This window comes from Schistocerca serialis, chromosome 1 (assembly GCF_023864345.2).
Source record: "Schistocerca serialis cubense isolate TAMUIC-IGC-003099 chromosome 1, iqSchSeri2.2, whole genome shotgun sequence".
NCBI classification, from domain to species: Eukaryota; Metazoa; Arthropoda; class Insecta; order Orthoptera; family Acrididae; genus Schistocerca; species Schistocerca serialis.
The window spans coordinates 1182120832-1182144970 of record NC_064638.1 but is presented as its reverse complement, the minus strand read 5'-3'; the positions used below and the strand labels follow the sequence as shown (position 1 = coordinate 1182144970).

General features: G+C 42.7%; 1 protein-coding gene across 1 annotated transcript in view; it reads left to right on the top strand.

The window, feature by feature from the left end:
• Positions 1-24139, top strand: part of LOC126456492 (RNA-binding protein Musashi homolog Rbp6) — a 1339111-nt gene that overhangs the window by 1219092 nt on the left and 95880 nt on the right. The window contains exon 6 of the mRNA XM_050092245.1: positions 6285-6367. Within this exon, the coding sequence (XP_049948202.1) occupies positions 6285-6367 (83 nt within the window). The remainder of the gene's footprint in view (positions 1-6284; positions 6368-24139) is intronic.

Sequence of the window (24139 nt, the reverse complement as noted above, 5' to 3'; positions counted from 1 at the left end):
ATATGGATATCTACATTAAATTACCATGCCTTCTCATTTATTTGTCTCAATGTGAATAAGTGATCCAAAGTGGATCTGTTAGTGCGGAAACCACATTGGTAGTCCCCAATCAGTTCTTCGGTTACGGGAATCAGTCTGTGTAGTATACACATCGATAAAATTTTATACGTGACATCGAGTAGGGCAGTTCCTCTGTAGTTATCACAGACAAGGGGATCATTCTTCTTAAAGATGGGGCATATAATTGCAGTTTTCCAATCGGCCGGTATGTTTTCTGTCTCCCAAATTGTTTCAGTTAAGGAATGTAGTTCTATTTCCAATTGTGGTCCTCCATTTTTTAAAAGCTCAGCATATACCTGGTCTTCCCCACAGGCCTTGTTGTTCTTTAATTTCTTTATTGTTTGTCTTATTTCATTTACTGATGGTGTGGTGACTTGTATATCAACTGTATCTGGTTCTTCAAATGTAAAGTAATATTGTGGATCATTGCAGTTGAGCAGCTGTGTAAAGTATGTCTTCCATGTTTCTTGTATGTCATTCTTGTTTGTAAGTATTTTCCCATTATGGTCCTTTATAAACTGTTCCCTTTTAGTGAATTTTCCCAAGGACTTTTTTATATTCTGGTACATTTGCCTTGCTCTGTGATGCTTGAAATCATCCTCCGCTTCTCTTACCATGTTGTTGTAGTGTTTTCTCTTTTCTTGTCTTAGAGTTCGTTGTGTTTCCTTGCGGATTTTATAGTATCTCTCCTTTAGTGTAATATTGTCCATGTCTTGTAACCATGCCTTCCTCGCATTTTGCCTCTCCAGTACTCTTTCTTGGCACTTTATATTAAACCAGATTTTGTTAGTTCGCTTACTTTTACCTATAGTTTTGGAAGCTACATCTTGAATACTGTTTCTGAGGTGTCTCCATCTACTTTCCACGTCTTGCTGGTCACTATGTGTCAGTCTAGATTCCGATAGGTTAATTTCCATTTCTTTCCTAAAGTTTTCTTTTATTTTTTCTTCTGCCAGATTTTCTACATCGTGCCTTTTAATTTCAACCCTATTTGCACTTTGTTTCTTTTTTAGCTTTATTTTCATTTGAGCTATGATTAACATATGATCTGTCTCACAATCTGCTCCGCTAAAAGTTCTAACGTCTTTAATACTGTTTTGAAATCGTCTTTGGATGGCGACATGGTCAATCTGATTCACTACTTTTCCATCTGGTGATATCCATGTCCCTAAATGAATGCGTTTGTGTTGGAATTTTGTGCTGCTTAATGTGAGACCATTTGCCATTGCAAAGTTTATGAGTCGCACACCATTCTCTGAACTTTCATCATGTAAGCTGTAATTCCCAATGGTTGGTTTGTAGATTTCTTCTTTTCCTACTTTGGCATTAAAGTCTCCTAACACTATTGTTACGTTATGTCTACTTATTGAATTATATGTCTGTTCCAGTTGACTATAAAATTCTTCTTTCACATCATTTTCCTTATCTTCTGTGGGTGCATGAACATTTATAAATGTAATATCAAACCACTGAGCCTGAATTGTAATGTGTGATATTCGGTTATTAATTGATTTGAATTCCTTTATTGTGTCAATTGCTGTTTTATGAATGTAAAAGCCCGTTCCAAATTCATGGCGCTGACCGCAGTCTCCATACATTATTGTCCCGTCTCCTATTTTCATTGATCCCGTTCCCTGCCATCTTATTTCTTGGAGCGCTACCAGTTGTACCTTGTATTTTCCTAGTTCGTTTATTAGTATTTGTGCGCTTCCTGGGCGGTATAGACTTCTGACATTCCACGAACCAAAAGAGAACACACTTACCACAATTTATTTCCAGAGGGTGGCAGGGGTCTTGAATGGTCTGCCTGTGATATTGCAGAATCTGATCCCACGCTTTCTAAACTTTTTCTGGTGTGAAGTCAGCTGAAGGACGACCGGAACGGTCGTCTTCATCAGTTGATGTTCACTCGTTTTCTGAACGTTTACATGAGTCGTAAGTCTGCGTTTGACCTAAAGCGCTGTCTCCTAAAGCTAGATTCAAGATTATGTGCGTTTCGGCAGCGGTTTTTCCAAGATCAATACTAAAACTTCTACAGATTCGCATTTTCCTCCAGGCTAGCCATCGCAAAACCACCTACTCTTGGAAACGCGGCCAACAGCTGACAAACTCACTCAGTTTGCAGCCACTTCGCACGCTCCTCAAGAAGAATATATAGGGAGACACCTATATTTCCGTGTAACCACATGCGAGCAAATTTCAATTTTTGGGAGGTTTTGGACACCACCTCATAGTTAAGTGAGGATTTCCGATTCCGGCATTCGCCTAGTAACGAAGGGAAACCTCCCGAAAACCATGATCGTAACTGGGGTAATGTATTTCTGCGACATGGTTGACTATTTACTATCCGTCGGCTAACGAACAGAAGAGGACTTGTGGAGGCACCTCCCTCGTAATTCTTATAATGCTGCGGTAAACACGGCATGAAATTGTATTGCTTATGAAATATGGTCAGCCCGAAGTGTAGCGTTACTGACCGCTAGGCGCACCGAAGGTAACTAAACATCAGTGGCTGTCGCCAGCGGCTGGAGGGGGGAGGGTGGGAGGAGAGATGTGTAGAACATTTTCCAAATCATAACTGATGCGCAGAGTACTTTACTGGCTTATTTGTTTTAACGAACAAAATGGCAGTATTTATAGTAGTAGTTTTGTTCATTCGAAGGTCAACATTGCATTGTTGCAGGACCTGTCAACGTATTACACTTTTAAAACAAAAATTATTTCATACATCTGGGTATTTATATACTTGCAGATGCCGTACGACAAGGATGGAATAGGAGGTCGGTCGTGGTCTTATAGTAAGAACCGTCCCGGCATTTGTCGAAGTAATCTGGAGAAACCGCGGAAACCAAAACCACGATGTCCAATTGAGGATCCCAGCTTCCATCTTTCCAGAATAGAAGACCTGTCTGTTAAAAACAGTGTAACTTCTTTTACAATACTGTTCTTGGAAAGAGTTTATTTCACGATGTAAAAGCCAATGCTGCACTGTTAATTGAGTGCTCAACACCAATAACTGCATACATTACACACTAATATTAGGGCCATTACGATGACAAGCACGATGATGTTTCGTTTTGCATTCATTTGTTTAACCTAATAGTTGCATTAGTATCCATCCGCAATGATTGAGACGTTGAGCTCAGAAAGAGATGTTAATTTTATCCATTGTAGAGTTTAATTGCAAAAGTTACCGAAAAAAGTCACATTAAACCGAAACTGTAATGAGAAGTGGCAGCTGTTGATGGTTAAAATGGTGGTCGATGCCAAAGCTAGTAAAATAAATAAAACGTGTTGCAGTGACAGTCCCAAGATGATCTCTCAATGTAGCGTGGTGAAAGATGTCTGTCTTAAGCCTGCACGACAGCAGGTCTCACCCCGTTATTTTGTGATGTTGTGTGGTAGTAAATAGACATTACAAATACTAAACAACTGTAACTAGGTATGAAAAATTGGCGTGCAAACGTTGTAATTAATTCTCGACCATACTTTTTGCAGCTAATTTGCAAACTGTAGATGTGTTGTCAAGGGCGATTAGAATAGCTATTCATAATGAGATTTTCACTCTGCAGCGGAATGTGCGCTGACTTGAAACTTCCTGGCGGATTAAAACTGTGTGCCGGACCGAGACTCGAACTCAGGACCTTTGCCTTTCGCGTGCAAGTGTTCTACCATCTGAGCTACACAAGCACGCCTCACGCCTCGTCCTCACAGCTTTAATTCCGCCAGTATCTCGTCTCCTACCTTCCAAACTTCACAGAAGCTCTCCTGCGAACCTTGCAGAACTAGCACTCCTGGAAGAAAGGATATTGAGGAGACAGGGCTTAGCCACAGCCTGGGGGAGTTTCCAGAACGAGATTTTCACTCTGTAGGAGTGCTAGTTTTGCATTTTTAATCTGTCAGGACGTTTCATAGTAACTATTGTTATCGTAAAAACCAAAAGAAAAAAAATGTGTTTTCACCTGCTCCCAATAACTACAGAAAACACTATGGTCACGATCTCTGTTACTCGAATTTTAATCTGCTTGAATGTTCACGGATCTAAGAAATTACACAGATTTCTAAGTGCGATAATTATTAATGTACGCCTTCATAAATCATTAAATTTTATTTCTTGCAAACTTTAGCTCAGTTTCGCATTACTCCATACCTACCGAGCAGTTTGCTTCCCTAGGTTTCAGGGAATCGAATGAAATTCCACACCCGCGATTAGAGTTCTGACGGTTTGCTTTCGTACACACTCGCAGCTACCCAGTTGTTCCTACCATCATGCACCGTTGTATTCAATTGTGGCAGCGAACGACTCATACGCTTCACCTCTAGAGTAATTCTGACATTTCTCCAATCAATTGCACCAGTAATCTCTCCTCTGTTCAGACACTTTTCTGTTTCTTTTCTCACAGATTCCGCCTGACCTGTCCACTGTCAGGTAATGTAAACGACGGGGAAAGAAAGAAAAATCTCGGTCAGAATATCTTTTCAAGCAAAACCTGTTAAAACGCTTCGTTTGCCAGATTTTCCACGCTCCGCTTTCGGTTTCTTCCTTCCTTCCTTTCCGCGAACTGCGTTCATTGTTGCCGAAACGTTCTGCATTTTACGCACTTCTGCCGTTTGTCTAAAGCAGAAGATACTTTTCCCTTTATTGTGGTACGGCTAACATAAAACTACACTTTTCGCAAGTGCTGATGAAGCGGCCTGTTCCATTACAGTGCAGCAGAAAATTCTGTACGGCACCTGCAGACAATGTTAACTCAGCGGGGCTCACATAAGGTTTTCTTATGTTAAACGAAGGAACAACATTAATTATCAGCAGTGTGTGATCAGCATGTGGGCTTTGTGGTTAACTGCAAATACATGTAAATGAGGTCAGGCCGTTGCTATTTCCGCTGAAACTAGCCACTTCTTTCACGAAGGTTTGGCAGTGGCTATTATCAAACCATCGTGCATCATGTTTATCACTTTAGCATACAGATTCGATCCACGCTTTAACGAGATACTGTGACTGTTCGCTTAGCGTAATAGGCAATCAATTACCATGTCTCGCACTAAATGGAAATCTCGTATTATATCGCTTTTAATCACGGTACCACATTAATCTCCGATTTATGCGTCACTGCGTGTTTGACAGTTATGGGTCTTATAGCTACGTAGTTGCTTTTTCACTAGCTTTGGGTGCAATAAGCAATGCGTGATAATTTTTTCGAATGGAACGTAGTAATGAAGTGAAGTAATATATCATTCTCTTTGAATGGTTGAATCTATTGATGTGAAACAAAGCGCTACGCTACATAGCGTAGGCTTGGATGAAAGTGTAATTAATGCGTTACCGAGATGGGTTGTAGTTAAATTTCTTTCGTATGTTGTCACTGAACTTCCCTGGGTGAAACAATGTACAAATTAACTGTTTCAGTTGTTGCGCTCTTGTATACGGGAATAAGACCTTATTAGTGTAATAAATTCCCAACTGCCTGACGTCCCTGAATAGAACAGCAGTTAACGTAATAATACATTCCATTTTAAGTGCGGCGTGTCTTGAAATTCTTAAATATTGTTAGAGGACAAATTTATATAAGAACAAAAGCAGCTATTTAATTTGTTTTCGCATACGCAGAAGAAGGCTACGTGAGATACAATAAAATCCAAATCGAACATATCCATTAGATGAAGTAATATGAAGATGTTATGTCTATCTGATAGCAGAAGAACAGCTGATCTCACAAAATAAATATAGTTTCATACAGATATTATGTGGCTTGTGAAAATTGTTACGCGCGAAACTTTGGGGCTAGCAAATTAATTAACAACTTTGGTTCACATATGAAAATATACTTCGTTCATGTTACTGTTTTACCACTGCGAGTGCGACATCTTCGCAACAGAACCTCTTTGTAACATTAACCATACCATGGAAAGACGGCTGTGTGTATTGCGTTTCCTGACAATACTGTATCGAAATGCTTAGAGACGGAATAAACATCCCACATTCTGTTATTCGCAAAAATACGGAATTAACGCAAACAGGTAAGTTGCGGTAAAATGTCGAGATGTGCCATGGAATAAATAGAGCAACTCGTTTGCAACAATTGAAAGATATGCTTTTGTTATCAGTTGAGCAATTGGCTGTTTTCGGCGAGTTTCACCATTAAAACGATTTTGCTGATTTCTAGTAGCGCTTAGAAATCATAGTGCTTCGGAATTTACTGACTTTTTTTCTTTTGTTTCAGGGTTCGGTTTCGTCACGTTCCAGAATGAAGACGTCGTAGACAAAGTATGCGAGATTCACTTTCACGAAATCAACAACAAAATGGTAAGTTCATTCTCGTAAATACCTAATTTTGCTGGAAGAAATTGCTTATATTAGTTCATCAAGACATAGTAATGTTAAATATAAAAGTAACTGGTACTGCATTTCAATCAGTTAGAATAGAATGTAAAGCTTAGTTGAGAAAAATTGTGTCCTGTGACGCGTTCATTAAACTCGTTTCCAAGTTTCTTGAAAGCTTTTCTGTCACCTGTGTTGTCGTATTAAATATGTAACATTTTAGTATCTTTTGTAGTTGCTGCCAAAATCTCAGCCGATACTTTGTACTAACGTTTTCAAAACCTTTCATTTATGACCTGAACATAATTCCTCGTTGATAATTTCTGGCGTAATCGGAACAGTAGCAGTAAAGCCACTTATAATAACAAAATATAAAACATTTTCCATGTTATGGGCGTTACGAAGTGGAACCATGTCCAAAGATATTATTGTGCGCACACTGTACAGTGGCAGTTCTAGATGGGGAGTGTTTTGAACTATGGTTGCGTAAGATTCTCTGTCTCTATATCACACACATCTCCCTGTCAAAAAATAAAAAACGCTTTTTTAAAAATCTTCTTTATTCTGAGAGAAACTAAATTGTTAAATACACTTCGTCACAGTAGTACTGCTTGCTATTGTGATTATGTTGTACACTACGGTTCGTAAATATGCATAAAAGGGAGACAATGGCTGAGATTGCCGGCCGGAGTGGCCGTGCGGTACTAGGCGCTACAGTCTGGAACCGAGCGACCGCTACGGTCGCAGGTTCGAATCCTGCTTCGGGCATGGATGTGTGTGATGTCTTTAGGTTAGTCAGGTTTAATTAGTTCTAAGTTCTAGGCGACTGATGACCTCAGAAGTTAAGTCGCATAGTGCTCACAGCCATTTGCACCAATGGCTGAGATTGTCATTTAGGAGTCTTGCATGCAATGAACATTGCTCGAAATATGTGTACGTTCAACAAGCTGACAGGCAGTACATTCTCACACTATCGAATTTATCGAAGCTTTGTGTCGCAAATGTGCGTTTAAGGAATACCAGAAATAATCTTACAGTATTAAACTTTATTATACAGCCTCATATTTTCGAAAGATAAAATGCCTGTTAGCAGTGTTATAAATGTAACTGGACTTTTCTGTCAGATGTCTATGAAAACTGTTCCTTTCCTAATTTATTTCAGTGAGTTTAATCATGTAGCGGCCACATAACCCTTCTTATCATTAATGGTACTTCTTCCATTACGGGGGCAACCTCGCCGTTTGTTCTGGTCTGTTACACAACGTGGAAGGAAGACTGGTCCCAAAATACGGTTTCCAATCATCCCTGCCCACACATTGCGGCTGCACCGATGCTATCGATTCGCTGTCGCCATACCATGGGGGTTCTGCATACTATCCACACATGACTGTTATGAAAGGTGTAGATACCACTCCGCGTAAAACTGGCCTCACCTGCAAACAGGATGGATGACAAATCCGGGAATCGTGGTTGCCTGGGGAAAAACTAGTGACAAAACTGCTCCCGATCTGGAAAATCTGTAGCTATAGTTCAATTCTTTTATCTTGGCGCATGCCCGCCCAGACGCGTGAGATTGCTGCGTTGCCAGTTGCACATGACGCACGCGCCAAGAGGAGTAGTGCCATAGTACAGCATAGTTGGCAAGCTTACGTTTAGGGGGGAGCGCGCAGTTCATGAAGTAAAGCCTCCACGGCCGCATTAACCCTTTCGCTGCTACAGAGACGTGCTCCCCGCATACCGCGCTGTGCGCGATTTTGTCACTGCATTGCTCGCCTGTGCTGACACATGGTGTTCCGACTGCTTTGACACTCTTATCATTCGATTCCACAAAAACTATTTGGCCCAAAAATTAGATTTTTACACATCTTCTTGCCTGATACTTTCCCCCATACATGACTTAATTTTGTTTCGATGTTCAACGCAGTTATTATGCAGCATTAAATATAGTAAACCATTGCACGAAATTTTGAAGAGTTTGCAGAGGTAAAAGTCCATAGAGTATACTTTCCATATGGTCGATTTTAGTTGCCACAATGTTGAGAATGAAATGTGGACAAGATACCTAAATTTCATATCAAATTTACTGTATAACAATATCTCATTTAGCTGGCCGAAGTGGCCGTGCGGTTAAAGGCGCTGCAGTCTGGAACCGCAAGACCGCTACGGTCGCAGGTTCGAATCCTGCCTCGAGCATGGATGTTTGTGATGTCCTTAGGTTAGTTAGGTTTAACTAGTTCTAAGTTCTAGGGGACTAATGACCTCAGCAGTTGAGTCCCATAGTGCTCAGAGCCATTTGAACAATATCTCATTTAATTTAAGTACCACATAGGTGTCGTATGTAATGTTGAGAAATATTCCGTCTTTCTCGACTGTAACAAAAGTTTAATTTACACCGGGCACGTTTGCCTTTATTTTAAAGCACTTAAATCAATCAAAAGGAAGTATATAAAATACATTAAACAAAACTGTGGACTTACAAAAACAAACTTGAATATACCGTCTATCAGTGAAGTGCTCTGAGCTATGTCAAATATAGTTTTTGTGTGTGGCACACACAAACAGCATTTATTTGCTAAAACACTGATCAGCCGACACAAACGTTGAATATTGTGTTACCGCAGCACAAAACTACGAAATATGACTTGGCAATGGAGGAGGCAAAATACTGTCCACTGAAGATGCTTCAAAAGAGAGAAACGCGTCTGGTCTAAATAAGTCGCTTATTACAGTTGCAGAAGAGGAATATATTTTAATACAATTGGTAAAACTGCGACTGTGGAACAAAAACAAGAAAGCGAGCATCAGTACCATTGTGTATGTGCCATACCTTTCATTGATTGAAGTGCTTTAAAATAAAGCCAAACGTGCCCGGTGTAAATAAAACTTTTATTACCGTCGCGAAAGATGGAATATTTCTCAGTATTACATACGACACCTATGTGGTACTTAAAGTAAATGAGATATTGTTATACAGTAAATTTTATATGAAATTTAGGTATCTTGTCCACATTTCATTCTCAACATTGTGGCAACTAAAATCGACCATACGGAAAGTATACGCTAGGGACTTTTACCTCTGCAAACTCTTCAAAATTTCGTGCAATGGTTTACTACATTTAATGCTGCACAATAACTGGGTTGAACATCGAAACATAAGTCATTTATGGGGGGGAAGGTATCAGTCAAGAAGATGTGTAAAAATCTAATTTTTGGGCCAAATAGTTTTTGTGAAATCGAATGATACGTGTGTCAAAGCAGTGGGAACGCCACGTGTCTGCACAGGCGAGCAGTGCAGTGATGACAAAATCGCGCACAGCGCGGAATGCGGGGAGCACGTGTCTGCAGCAGCGAAGGGTTAATGAAGAGACAAAGCACTAGAAATTTCAAAAAATTGCATTCAAACGAATAAAATTCGTGAAGTAAGACCGATATTGTTTTTAAATAAAGAAAATATTAAGCACTGCACAAAGTTCGAACTCACAACTTTCTGCTTACCAACCCAAAGCCTTAACCGTTGCGCTAACGCAGCTCGTCTTACACTGTGACTCCATGAGGAGTCTAACAGGTCACGCAAAATACTGACAAACACTGTTGGTATGACTATGAATTACTCACACTTCGTCGAAGTGCAATAGGAAATAAACAATTACCGCTGTTCTTTATTGCGAAAAAGCGCTTCGTGAGATTGAAACAAACACCTTTCCTTGCTATCGCCTGAATTAGGAGTCTTATTGCTTGTTTGGTTTAATTAATTAATAGAATATGAAGCAATTGGTATAAAGAATGCTTTTTCCAAACTTTCTATAAAAGGAAGTCTGCTATCAAGACATTGCTTTTGTTCTATTACTTTATTTATGACTGAACATTTCTAAAACAGAAGACACTCGTCCGTGCTCTGCTCTGCAGTCGAGATCTGGCAACGTCGTTCTCTGTTCATTGGCTGACTGTGTTTTGTGACGTCAGATGCGCAGAACGAACCTAAACTCGGCCGCCAACATAAATGACGTGACCTTTAGTAAGCCCAAGGAACATAGAATAAAAAAGGTATGCCAGATTGGCTTAGTGCGCTGTCATTGGTCAGCGACTTGTTACGTCACCTGGCAGCCAGACGGCAGTCTCCGTTTGTAGAATATGAGTGATTGCAAAATAACTGTTTTCACGTCTCTTCTCTTCTCATATAAGTAAAGTTTCGCGCTCACAGGGTTGAACACACTTCATGTTAATATTATATACAAGGTTTCCGAAACAAATGCGTTAAATATTAGTAGCAATGATGATATATCGCCACGCAAAACTAGTGGCCGATGTTCGCATCCGCATTCATGCTCGTGTTTTAGGCATCTGACTACGGTAAATGTTTTACAGTTGGGTACTGCCGATTTTACACATGTTTTTGTAAATAAAAAGATAGTAATCGTCGAACTTACCTTACAAAGCTGATGCAGAAGCTACGTCGAAGATGCTGAAGGCGACGCTGACCAGAGCCGATTCTTCCTTGCCGAATTCCGTTTCATTGCATCAATTTTGGCTCTTTTGTTTAAATGTCTAATCCGTATAAAAGTTCTTGTTCTGACATATAACTGAACTATTTTGCTATTAAGTTCGGGAAATTTCGCACTTATATGACCTGCTAAGGTTGCCATCACTCTATTACAATGAGAAATATTTGATCCATGAAAAGCAGCAAATATAATTTCTAACTCACGTATTTTACCAAACCAGTCAGTAGAGGGAGAAATGAGGCCCCCTTTTGAAATAATGGTAATCCAGTCTTGCTTCAGACTTAGTTCTGTATCAACAACACACTGCCCTGCGGTATTTCCCAAAGAACTGCCAACGTTTTTGCACTTGAATGCTGTATATCCTGCTAGATATTTTAGAGTATCGTCATTCACGTCTTCACTGGTACACACTGAATCACTGAGCTCGAAATGTAAGAGCAAGTTTTCGTCATCTGTAGCGACGTCAAATGATTTATCAGTTACTCTTATACATAATTCACTCGAGAGAAAACGTGCAAAATCTTCCTCAGTTTCATCAGCTGGTGTCGGGTAGTTTTCAGAAGCAGAAATCTCATTTCTGTCCTCTGAAGTCGAAGCACCAGAAGACAAAGGTGTTTCACTTGCACTTCCAGTCAGTATCAATAAACGAATTCTGTTTTTCACCTCGAAAGGAGTGGGATTGTTGTAGAAGACACCAAGGCCACGGATTCTGGGAAATAAATTTTCCAGGCAATCTTGATTGAGTCTGGCTGTCAATATATAAATAGCTCCGGAATTTTTCTTATCATTGTAAAGTCCAAAAAGTGAATTTATTGATATAATGAATTGTTTCTTTTTCCTACTCGCATACTAGAGCACATTTCAAGAAATATTTTTAGAGAGTTTTCCTGACTTCTGATATGAAACCCGTAACCACTTCTAAGGGCAGCTTTCTCATCTTGAGGGTATCTCGAATTCAGCACATCGAAAACATCGTTCACGAGCTCAATGAAGCTTCCTTCGCGATTTTTCTGCAGAACATATCTCACAGCTTGGGCAGTACGACGTGAAAATATCTGTGCAGCCCTTCGGACATTCTGACGATCACGTCCACTAACGTTACGATGAACCCCCGATATGTGGTGATTGATCGAAAGGTCGCTTTTCTGATGTCGAAGAAGATCTTCTATAACCATTTTTGTAATCACAGTACCATCAGGCAAAGTGATTCCGTCATCAAGAAAATGATTTCTTAATAACTTAAGCAAATGTGGAACATCAAAAATAACCCAAACTTTTCTGCTGTGATCAACAGGGTTTGAAAAGAATGTCTTGGATGTAGACACACCAAGTTGCTTCCACACAATCATATTTTTTGGTCCCTTGTCACACGTAACGGCTACGATACGGATTCCTGCTGTTTCAATTTCTTTTATGACATTCTGCAACAAATCACTAAACATTGCAACATCAAAGTCATAATACACTGGCTGCTTCCATTTTGAAAACAAGCTGCGAACCATGACAACTTGGACATTGTTGTGTGGTCCGAGTACTACATCGTCGGACGAATCGTAAGTCACACGACCGTCAATGCTCATCTCGTCGAAGCTTAGGACACCAATCGCCTCTAATGATGTGAACATTTCTGACCTACTTTCAATTAACTCCAAAACTGGTTTCAAAATACCTGGTCGGCACTTGAACTGTTTCGTCCATATCTGGAGCGTTGACCTGCAGGGAAAAGGATAATTCTTCCTCCTCAGGTAGGCATATGCTTTAGGAGACAAAGCTCTCAATGTGAGAGCATTTGCAATGTCCCCTGAGCACCACTTTACTTGCTTCCTCTTCTTTAACAGACAACGAATTTGTCCTGGTGTGAAACACTGAGAAAGTGTACTTCTCACATCCGAGCATACACATTTGTGCTTCTTAGTGTGAGACACATTAGGTTTTATGGATGTAGCTTGCTTTATAACTTCTTTCGTGGACTTAATTCTTTGTTGCAGTCGAACATTTTTAATCTTCAAACTAACCAATTCTTTCTTCAGTGCTTGAATTTCCTGGTCTTTAAGTGAAATTAGCGGATCAGTAAAAACGTCTGTGTTGCTGGATTTGTCCAGCTTACTTTTCTTGGGAGATAAAGTTTTCAACGTTGAGAGAGCTCTTTTTTTTACTGTTCTAGTGTCACAGCGACGTTCTCTCTCTCTGTTAGAACACTACCGGTAACATTCGCGGTGCTGGGACCTGGAACTTCGAATACATTTCCGTGCCAGTTTGGTATTTTTAGAGACGGAACAGCATTATCCTGTAGCAGTTTCCGTGTAGGTAGACCTAACAATTCATTCTGCAAGTCTCGTTTGTAATCGCTTTCACAAAAATGTTCAGAACAAACTCTTGCATTATTAACATTAATTTTGTCCTCTCGTTTACAACGAGCAATCCACTTACGCTGTAGTTCAACATTTTTTGGAAAACGATGATAAATTACGCCTTCAGTCTTACGTCCACTATTACTACATTCAGCAACTGCACAATACGACGTATTTGTAGATATAATTCCAAGAACGAAGCTACAAGACCCACGGAACAATTCCTTTCCAACTGAACACTCGGCAGGACAAGAATTACACACAAACTAACGTGTAACACGAACTCGCATGCACGCCTTTGATAGAAACACTGAGCGACACCGTTGTAAACAAACTGCAGTAGCTGCCAGGTGACGTCACAGCTCGAGATTCATCATGGCGGATAAAGGAGTGGGAGGTCGCATTTGCACTCCCCTGAGTAAGCCCTGCAAACACTGTAAGTGATGAGGGTAGCAACAATTGTCGTGGAGAACGTTCCCCACGGTCGTCTGGCTTACTGTACTGGCGCGCCAACTGCCTGGTGCTGACACGGCGGTCGCCTTCCACAGTGTTAATCATATTTTCTTCTCCAAGTCTGATGTCCGAACATTTCGGGAACGTCTTACATGATTTCCTGCTTCCTGAAATGACCCTGTCTCAGACAAACGACGAAACACTGTTGCAAACATAGAACGCTGTGGTTGTTGTCGGCGGGAATACGTCTCCTGATACAACCTTGCTGCCTGCCGCCTACTGCCATTCGCCTGTCCATAAGTAAACGTCATGCCAGCAAGGTCTCGATTCGAATACGAAACTATTATGTACAACGCTGTATCACATCCACTACAACGTGAGACTATGGCAGGAGAGGGCATGACGTATGAGGAACAGTAACACCCTGCATGATACAGCACTTAATAGACCGCAGTCTCTGTAGCAGAGTATGATTGAATAAATGGTCTCTAGCATGGAAACCTAGCATTCCGGACATAAGTTCAAGAGACCTTTTTTTGTTCCGTATCCTCTCGTCGATCAATCCCCAGACTTTGTATACAGTGGAAAAACGTCACTCTGTAGAGCAGTGTTATGACCACAGCTGACACTTGCAGTGTATTCAGGATACTGCGGAGGTGTCTTTCGTTGTCAAATACAGCAGCGCAACGTTCTGGCTTTTCTAGCATCGGCATCAATGTTCAGGTATACATTTCACTCGGTGTTCCTCTATTTTTGGCCAATTCCTGTATTTATCAAACTTTGTGGAATCGTGCTTCATATAATACATATTAAATGACTAAACTTTCACTCCTTTCCGGTATGATGTCCATCATCCAGTATGAGGCGTACTACTTGTGGCATGAAGCAATCTGTCTCCGAACGTCATATTGAGAAATTTCGTATCATACTTGAAACACATGTTGTGTCATTTCGTGGGGATTTCTGGCTGGAGATTGGTATGAATGTACAACTCATCCCATCACATGACAGGCATGCTCTATGGGTGAAAAATCAGTGAACCGATCACGTCAGTCAAGGATCTGTGCATTCTTCAAGGAGTTCATGATATGAGCTATAGTGTGGAATTTTATATTAGCTTGCTGGACTACGTCATATGGTACTCTGGTTATGAAGGCGTAGAAAACAGGGTTTTCCGTTCTTGTGAGTATTCAATTTACGTTCAACAATAACCAGATCGTCCTTTGCCTTATAGGATAACTTCATTCGCCATGATTGCAGGACTTTGCGAGGTCTGGGTCTCAAGAATCGCTGCTACGTGTGACCTTTGACCAGGTCGCTTACAGACACGTTGCGTGACCCGACCGTCACAAACAGAAGCGAAACTTATTGTTGAACACCACAGGACGTCCGAGTTGACTCTCGTCCTGCACCATGCAAGACTCTGTTTTTTGTGGTATTGTGTCAGTGGTAAACAACACTCGGCAGCTCGAAATTTCAACCGAGATTGCAGTAACTGGTTGTCGACGGTTCGTGGTGACATTTTACTGGTAAACACTACTGAGATTTCAACAGTTGTCATCAGCCTCTTTGTCAGAGCCAGTCGAGCAGTACTGTGATCTTATTTCGGTGTAGTCTTTCTGAAGGGACCCTTTCGTACTCTTCTGGCCACACCGTTGACCTCAGTCAACCTCGTCACTAGTTACACAACAGTCGCAGTACAACATGAACTGTGTGTGCAGTATATCGGTATGATACGCTCCTACCCTCATGCCAGTGGTTCGACGCTTCTCAGAATTATAAATATGGCAATAAGGCGTACATGCAAGTGCTCTAGGAATGCTGTGATGCGATCTCCACCTCCAAAGGTCCATTAAAACCCAACAGACACCATTTTTCATTTGTAGGTATGACTATTTTCTTTATTGAAAATATTGATAATAAGTTCACATAAGAACGGAATTTTAGTCAGACTAGTATTGTCTGTGACCTATCTAAAGCATTTGACGGTATCAATCATAATATGTGATATACTGAGTTTTTATGGGATTGATGGTATAACCAGTCAATGGATAATGTCATATCTAACCAAAAGAATGTGGGAAGTTATACTTATTAATCCAACAATGCAGTCCATCAACATTATTCTGAATGGGGAGAAATGACTTATGGGGTTCCCCAAGGCTCTGTCTTAGGTCCACTATTGTCCTTCATATTGTAAACAATCTACCGTCTAATACACTCCTGGAAATTGAAATAACAACACCGTGAATTCATTGTCCCAGGAAGGGGAAACTGTATTGACACATTCCTGGGGTCAGATACATCACATGATCACACTGACAGAACCACAGGCACATAGACACAGGCAACAGAGCATGCACAATGTCGGCACTAGTATAGTGTATATCCACCTTTCGCAGCAATGCAGGCTGCTATTCTCCCATGGAGACGATCGTAGAGATGCTGGATGTAGTCCTGTGGAACGGCTTGCCATGCCATTTCCACCTGGCGCCTCAGTTGGACCAGCGTTCGTGCTGGACGTGCAGACCGCGTGAGACGACGCTTCATCCAGTCCCAAACATGCTCAATGGGGGACAGATCCGGAGATGTTGCTGGCCAGGGTAGTTGACTTACACCTTCTAGAGCACGTTGGGTGGCACGGGATACATGCGGACGTGCATTGTCCTGTTGGAACAGCAAGTTCCCTTGCCGGTCCAGGAATGGTAGAACGATGGGTTCGATGACGGTTTGGATGTACCGTGCACTATTCAGTGTCCCCTCGACGATCACCAGTGGTGTACGGCCAGTGTAGGAGATCGCTCCCCACACCATGATGCCGGGTGTTGGCCCTGTGTGCCTCGGTCGCATGCAGTCCTGATTGTGGCGCTCACCTGCACGGCGCCAAACACGCATAAGACCATCATTGGCACAAAGGCAGAAGCGACTCTCATCGCTGAAGACGACACGTCTGCATTCGTCCCTCCATTCACGCCTGTCGCGACACCACTGGAGGCGGGCTGCACGATGTTGGGGCGTGAGCGGAAGACGGCCTAACGGTGTGCGGGACCGTAGCCCAGCTTCATGGAGACGGTTGCGAATGGTCCTCGCCGATACCCCAGGAGCAACAGTGTCCCTAATTTGCTGGGAAGTGGCGGTGCGGTCCCATACGGCACTGCGTAGGATCCTACGGTCCTGGCGTGCATCCGTGCGTCGCTGCGGTCCGGTTCCAGGTCGACGGGCACGTGCACCTTCCGTCGACCACTGGCGACAACATCGATGTACTGTGGAGACCTCACGCCCCACGTGTTGAGCAGTTCGGCGGTACGTCCATCCGGCCTCCCGCATGCCCACTATACGCCCTCGCTCAAAGTCCGTCAACTGCACATACGGTTCACGTCCACGCTGTCGCGGCATGCTACCAGTGTTAAAGACTGCGATGGAGCTCCGTATGCGACGGCAAACTGGCTGACACTGATGGCGGCGGTGCACAAATGCTGCGCAGCTAGCGCCATTCGACGGCCAACACCGCGGTTCCTGGTGTGTCCGCTGTGCCGTGCGTGTGATCATTGCTTGTACAGCCCTCTCGCAGTGTCCGGAGCAAGTATGGTGGGTCTGACACACCGGTGTCAATGTGTTCTTTTTTCCATTTCCAGGAGTGTATATAGAAAGCAGAATTAGTTATTTTGCGGATGACACTATTGTAATCGGTCCAATCATACACATAGAAACAGAAGAAACGGTGAATAATGTTCTTGAAAGTATCGTTGTTTGGTTTTCTGGCAATGGTCTCACCCACAATTTTAAAAAGCCGCAACATATCTAGAGGTACTGCACCAAAGATAAGTGAAACACTTGTTGTGGAAACAATAAATAGTGTGGAAATTTCGAAATTCTTGAGCGCCCGTACTGATGGAAAAAGAAAGTTTTGGAACTCCAAAACGACTTAGATCACCCACATTTGCGCTTAGAATCATTGCAAATATTTCCGAGAGACAAATCGGTAAGCTGACATACTTTGCATATTTACATTCATTAATCTCATGTGGAATAGTCTTCTTGGGGTAACTCTTCTTTAAGAAAGGATGTTTTCATTGCTCAAAAACGTACTGTAAGAGTAATATGAAGTGCTCATCCACGACCAACTTGCAGACATCTGTTTAAGGAGTTAGTTAGTTTGACTGCTGCTTCATATTATTTTGTTCCCTTATGAAGTTTGTTGCAAATAATCCACTACATTTCAAAAGGAACAATGGATTTATGTAGTTAAAAAACCAGAAGTAGAAAATTACATTCATTATGTCACATTAAGGTGGTTGTGAGCACACAGAGGGTTCACAATGCTGTATCAAAACTTTCTGATCTCTTTCCCAGTAATGTCAAACGTTTGACGGACGGCAAAGAAAATTTGAAAATAAACTGAAGAAGTTCCTCATTGACAATCCCTTCTGATCCATAGCAGAATTTCTGTCACTGTAATGTCTAAATTTTGGAACTAACTGACTAGAAATAAAGAAGTAGCGGTTTGCTAGCATTCGATCAAGTCATTCACGATATAAAATTTCCATTCCCGTCAGTGAAGAAATGCTCATCTGGGTACGAAAGATATTCTGCTTCTCAGATAATCCATCTGCCAGTTTCACCGTGGCGATGCCCTCCATACTTACAAAATTCTAAATTCTTTGGTTTTCTATATTTTAAGGAAGTCAACGGAAACACCAGCAAGCCGAAATGGCCTTGACGTTTGCCACGGCGATTAACAAGACATTCGCTGCGACTCGGAAATCCGAGCCGTCTGCACGAAAAACAGACACGGGTCGGGCTGGGATATTAGTCCACGGCAAACACTGGCTGCCGCTTCATCTTCGGAGCTGCTCTCCTCAAAGGAGCCTGGCGTGCTGATAACTACTGCCGCAGAGACGAGCGCCGTCAGATATTGCGTCGTTTAACAGAAGGACGCTATGGCTGCTACTCATTTCTAGTTCGTCTCCACATAATCTTACTTTATCGCGCGACTTTTAAAGTGTAATTTATCAGAACATCGTTCTGTATGCTTAAATTAAGAAGCAGAATCTGTAGGTTTTTCATTTCATTCCTAATACTCGGGTGAAGCAGCTTTCCCTCCTTGTTATCACGAGCAAGTTTTTTGATCTCTGCATGGCTACTGCAATCTACATCCATCTGAACCTGCTTGCTATAGTCATTCCTTGGCTTCTCCCACCCCCCTCCCCTCCGTACACACCCACACCCACTCTCCCCCCCCCCCCCCCCCCCCCCCCCCCCCCCCCTCTCTCTCTCTCTCTCTCTCTGTCACAGGCAGACACACACACACACACACACACACACACACACACACACACACACATCACTCTACCACCGAACAATTGATTCCTTGATGCTTAAACATATGCCATGTCAACAGATCGCTTCTCTTAGTCAAGTTTTGCCATAAATTTCTTCTTTCCCCAATTACGCTCAGCACCTTTTCATTAGTTATCTAATATGCCCATCTAAAGTTTATAATTCTTCTGTATTTTCACTTCTCTCTCAAATAAAGTCGCCCACATTTTACCTCCGTACAGAACTACTCTTCAGACAAATACTTCCGAAAAAAACTTCCTAACACTTTAATTACGAGGGCAGTTCAATAAGTAATGCAACACATTTTTTTTCTCGGCCAATTTTGGTTGAAAAAACCGGAAATTTCTTGTGGAATATTTTCAAACATCTCCGCTTCGTCTCGTACAGTTTCATTGACTTCCGACAGGTGGCAGCGCTGTACGGAGCTGTTAAAATGGCGTCTGTAACGGATGTGCGTTGCAAACAACGGGCAGTGATCGAGTTTCTTTTGGCGGAAAACCAGGGCATCTCAGATATTCATAGGCGCTTGCAGAATGTCTACGGTGATATGGCAGTGGACAAAAGCACGGTGAGTCGTTGGGCAAAGCGTGTGTCATCATCGCCGCAAGGTCAAGCAAGACTGTCTGATCTCCCGCGTGCGGGCCGGCCGTGCACAGCTGTGACTCCTGCAATGGCGGAGCGTGCGAACACACTCGTTCGAGATGATCGACGGATCACCATCAAACAACTCAGTGCTCAACTTGACATCTCTGTTGGTAGTGCTGTCACAATTGTTCACCAATTGGGATATTCAAAGGTTTGTTCCCGCTGGGTCCCTCGTTGTCTGACCGAACACCATAAAGAGCAAAGGAGAACCATCTGTGCGGAATTGCTTGCTCGTCATGTGGCTGAGGGTGACAATTTCTTGTCAAAGATTGTTACAGGCGATGAAACATGGGTTCATCACTTCGAACCTGAAACAAAACGGCAATCAATGGAGTGGCGCCACACCCACTCCCCTGCCAAGAAAAAGTTTAAAGCCATACCCACAGCCGGCAAAGTCATGGTTACAGTCTTCTGGGACGCTGAAGGGGTTATTCTGTTCGGTGTCCTTCCCCATGGTCAAACGATCAACTCTGAAGTGTATTGTGCTACTCTTCAGAAATTGAAGAAACGACTTCAGCGTGTTCGTAGGCACAAAAATCTGAACGAACTTCTCCTTCTTCATGACAACGCAAGACCTCACACAAGTCTTCGCACCCGAGAGGAGCTCACAAAACTTCAGTGGACTGTTCTTCCTCATGCACCCTGCAGCCCCGATCTCACACCATCGGATTTCCATATGTTTGGCCCAATGAAGGACGCAATCCGTGGGAGGCACTACGCGGATGATGAAGAAGTTATTGATGCAGTACGACGTTGGCTCCGACATCGACCAGTGGAATGGTACCGTGCAGGCATACAGGCCCTCATTTCAAGGTGGCGTAAGGCCGTAGCATTGAATGGAGATTACGTTGAAAAATAGTGTTGTGTAGCTAAAAGATTGGGGAATAACCTGGTGTATTTCAATGCTGAATAAAACAACCCCTGTTTCAGAAAAAAATGTGTTGCATTACTTATTGAACTGCCCTCGTATATTCATTGTTAACAAATATCCCGTTTTCAGAAACACCAGTCTTACTATTGGCATTCTACATTTTATATCCTCTCCACTTCGATAACCGTCAGTTATTTGGCTGCTCAAGTAGAAAAACTCATCTACTGCTTTTCGTGGCCGATTCCCCACTACTGCATGCCATCAGGAGTATAGGAATGTAACAGCTATCGTTTCCTGTTGCTTCCAGTCTTTCGATGTTCGAACACACCATGGCCACGTTGGTGAATTTACATGGTCAGATCAGTCAATCACCCAAGTTGTTCCCCCCTGCAAATACTAAACTGGCTGTTATCCTTTTGAGGAACTATATTTTAGTCTGGCTTCTCTGCACTCGCCCCTGCGATGAGGCTGTATCTATCGTACAGTTACCTGTGTTGTAGACGCTTGTAAGACACACACAAATAAGGACATAGTTTTAACAAGAAAAGAGACAAGTAAACGAAGTTCTTTACACGTCAATTTTGTTTAGAAGATTCTTCAAAGTTTCATTCGTTCTGCTCGATTCAGCGTGTTCTTAATGCCATAATGACTGTGATTATTCATGCAGACCCCATAGTGAGGGTGCCAGGGATGGCTCAATCGACGACGACAGTTTTGCTTGCTGTTAAATCATATGTGGGAAAACTTACAACGTTGTGAAAACCATATAAATATTACAAAACACTCTACACAGTTCGCGTTTTAACTTAACACATTTGTAGTTCCTGGTGGCATTTGTAATAGATTAAAAGCATATTGAGGGTACAAAAACAGCTCTGTGCTACACACATTTCGACGTCAGATCGTAGAACACCCTTTGTGTGGCATGAGGATGCAAAACGAATAAAAGAAATCCAGCTACGTGCTAAGCTGATGCGCTGTGATAAATTTGTATAATGTGTGTATGTGGTTTTTTAGAAAGAACATGGGCATAACACAAGGAAGTTTGATTGCTTATTTCTACCAAATCACGTCGGATTTCAACGATTTATCGAATTTTCCTCAAAGTCATGATAAGTTTGAATTATCGAGATTAACGATATATCGAGATTCGAGTAGCAAGATTCGACTGCATCGTAGTCTACATAGTCTGCAGTTTGCTGAAATGGTCGCAGACCAAGGAATTATAAAGCATAGAAAACTAGGAACCATTATTCCTTCATTTATTAATCCATTTTTACGAGTTTCGGCGTTAGCCATCATCTGAATCCTATGTTCGTTGCAAATCAATCATTTAACTATGTAATCCTCTGGTTTTTATCTGAATAGGGTTCTGATGATAACTGATGCCGAAAACCGTAAAAATGGATCAGAAGATGAAGGAATACTCGCTCCCAGTTTTCTACGCATTTTAATCCTTTATCTGCGACTAATTCGCAAATTGCAGGCCACGTAAATGAATCATATGATCACCTTCCCCCTCAGTGCCTTTATGGTACATCTTTCAAATGTTCAAATGTGTGTGAAATCTGCTAAGGTCATCAGTCCCTAAGCTTACACACTACTTAACGTAAATTATTCTAAGGACAAACACACACACACCCATGCCCGAGGGAGGACTCGAACCTCCGCCGGGATCAGTCGGGTATATCTTCGTACTGAAGTTGTTTATGCAGGTGTTCCACAATTCACGTTAACGCACTTTTAGAGGGTGTAGAGGGGACTTATTTTATTCAGTTTTAAGTAGGAACCCATGTCCGGAACCATCATCCAACGACGCTAGAGAGCGTCAAAGTTATAGGCGCCGACGCTTGTACAGTTAGGTATACACACGGTGATTACGTGATGATGGTATAAATTTTTTGAGGCGATGTACCGGAAACGAACTACCGGAAACGAACGAGTCGAAAGTTATAAGCGAAAACAGTTCTGATACTTCTGACACTAGAATTGATACTGTTGTTGCTAAGACTGTAGGTTAGGCAACTTTAAGAAGTGGTAGTGAGTCGCCGGCCGGAGTGGCCGAGCGGTTAAAGGCGCTACAGTCTGGAACCGCACGACCGCTACGGTCGCAGGTTCGAATCCTGCCTCGGGCATGGATGTGTGTGATGTCCTTAGGTTAGTTAGGTTTAAGTAGTTCTAAGTTCTAGGGGACTTATGACCACAGTAGTTGAGTCCCATAGTGCTCAGAGCCATTTGAACCATTTTTTTGGTAGTGAGTCTAGTAAACAGGGGCTCTAAAAGAGGGGCTCGGAAACGAACGAGTCGAAAGTTACAAGCGAAAACAGTTCTGATACTTCTGACACTGGAATTTATACTGTTGTTAATCAAAATATCCACGGGTGTGCTGCCGGTCTATAGTGTCCAACGGGCACAATATTTCGGCGTTCATACATGTCGCCATCATCAGGTGAACTGACGGACTGAGCTCCTGTGAACGTGCCGGCACGGAGATCCGTACGCTATGGCTGCTCAGAGGAAACTGGGTTCGGTCGCGACGGCGGCCGATTTAAATACCCTCCGCCCGCGGCGCGCTGCCTCCGCCGTCCGCCCCCCGCGCCACGGTCGCGCGGTGGAACAGATTGCGACGGCGTCTGAGATGACGTCGGTGTGATGGCTCTGTCCGCCGTGGTCGTCACAACTATACGTTTGCTCGATTTACTCTTGATTAACCCGATCGCTGGTTCCCAAGCCTTGCTAAGATTATAGCCACAGTCACGGTTTATGAGGTCGTCATTGATGCGAATTTCGATGGCCTCTCTAACAACGCTGTCCCAGTATCTCGACGTCTGTACCAGAATCCTCGTGCGGTCATACTCCATGGCGTGATTTTCCGACAAACAATGTTCAGCGACCGCCGACTTGCTCGGATACATCAGTCGAGTGTGCCTCTGGTGTTCACGGCATCGATCCTCGACGGTACGCATCGTCTGACCAATATACGACTTGCCACATTGACACGGGATCTGGTACACGCCGGCCTTCCTCAAACCGAGGTCATCTTTGGCGCTCCCCACCAGTGCACGAGTTTTATTTGGAGGACAAAACACAGTTCCGACCCGGTGTTTCTTCAGAATGCGGGCGATTTTCCCCGAGAGTGCGCCTGTGTATGGAATAAATGCAGTGCCTACCTCCTCCCTCGTGACTTCATCCATCTCAACAGGTTGTGCTGCAGTGGTTGGGCGGAGAGCACGTTGAATCTGCCACTCTGAGTACCCATTTTTTCGAAGTACAGTTCTCAGATGTTCCAATTCCTGGGGTAGACTCTCTGCGTCAGAGATAGTGCGCGCCCTATGTACTAGAGTTTTAAATACCCCATTCCTCTGTGAAGGGTGGTGGCAGCTGTCTGCGTGCAAATACAGATCAGTGTGCGTAGTCTTCCGATACACCCCATGACCTAGGGTGCCGTCAGCCCTTCTCTTGACGAAGACGTCAAGGAAAGGTAATTTACCCTCCGTTTCAGTCTCCAAAGTGAATTTGATGTTGGGGTGTATGGAGTTTAAATGTGTAAGGAAGACAAGGAGTTTATCCATACCATGTGGCCAGATGACGAACG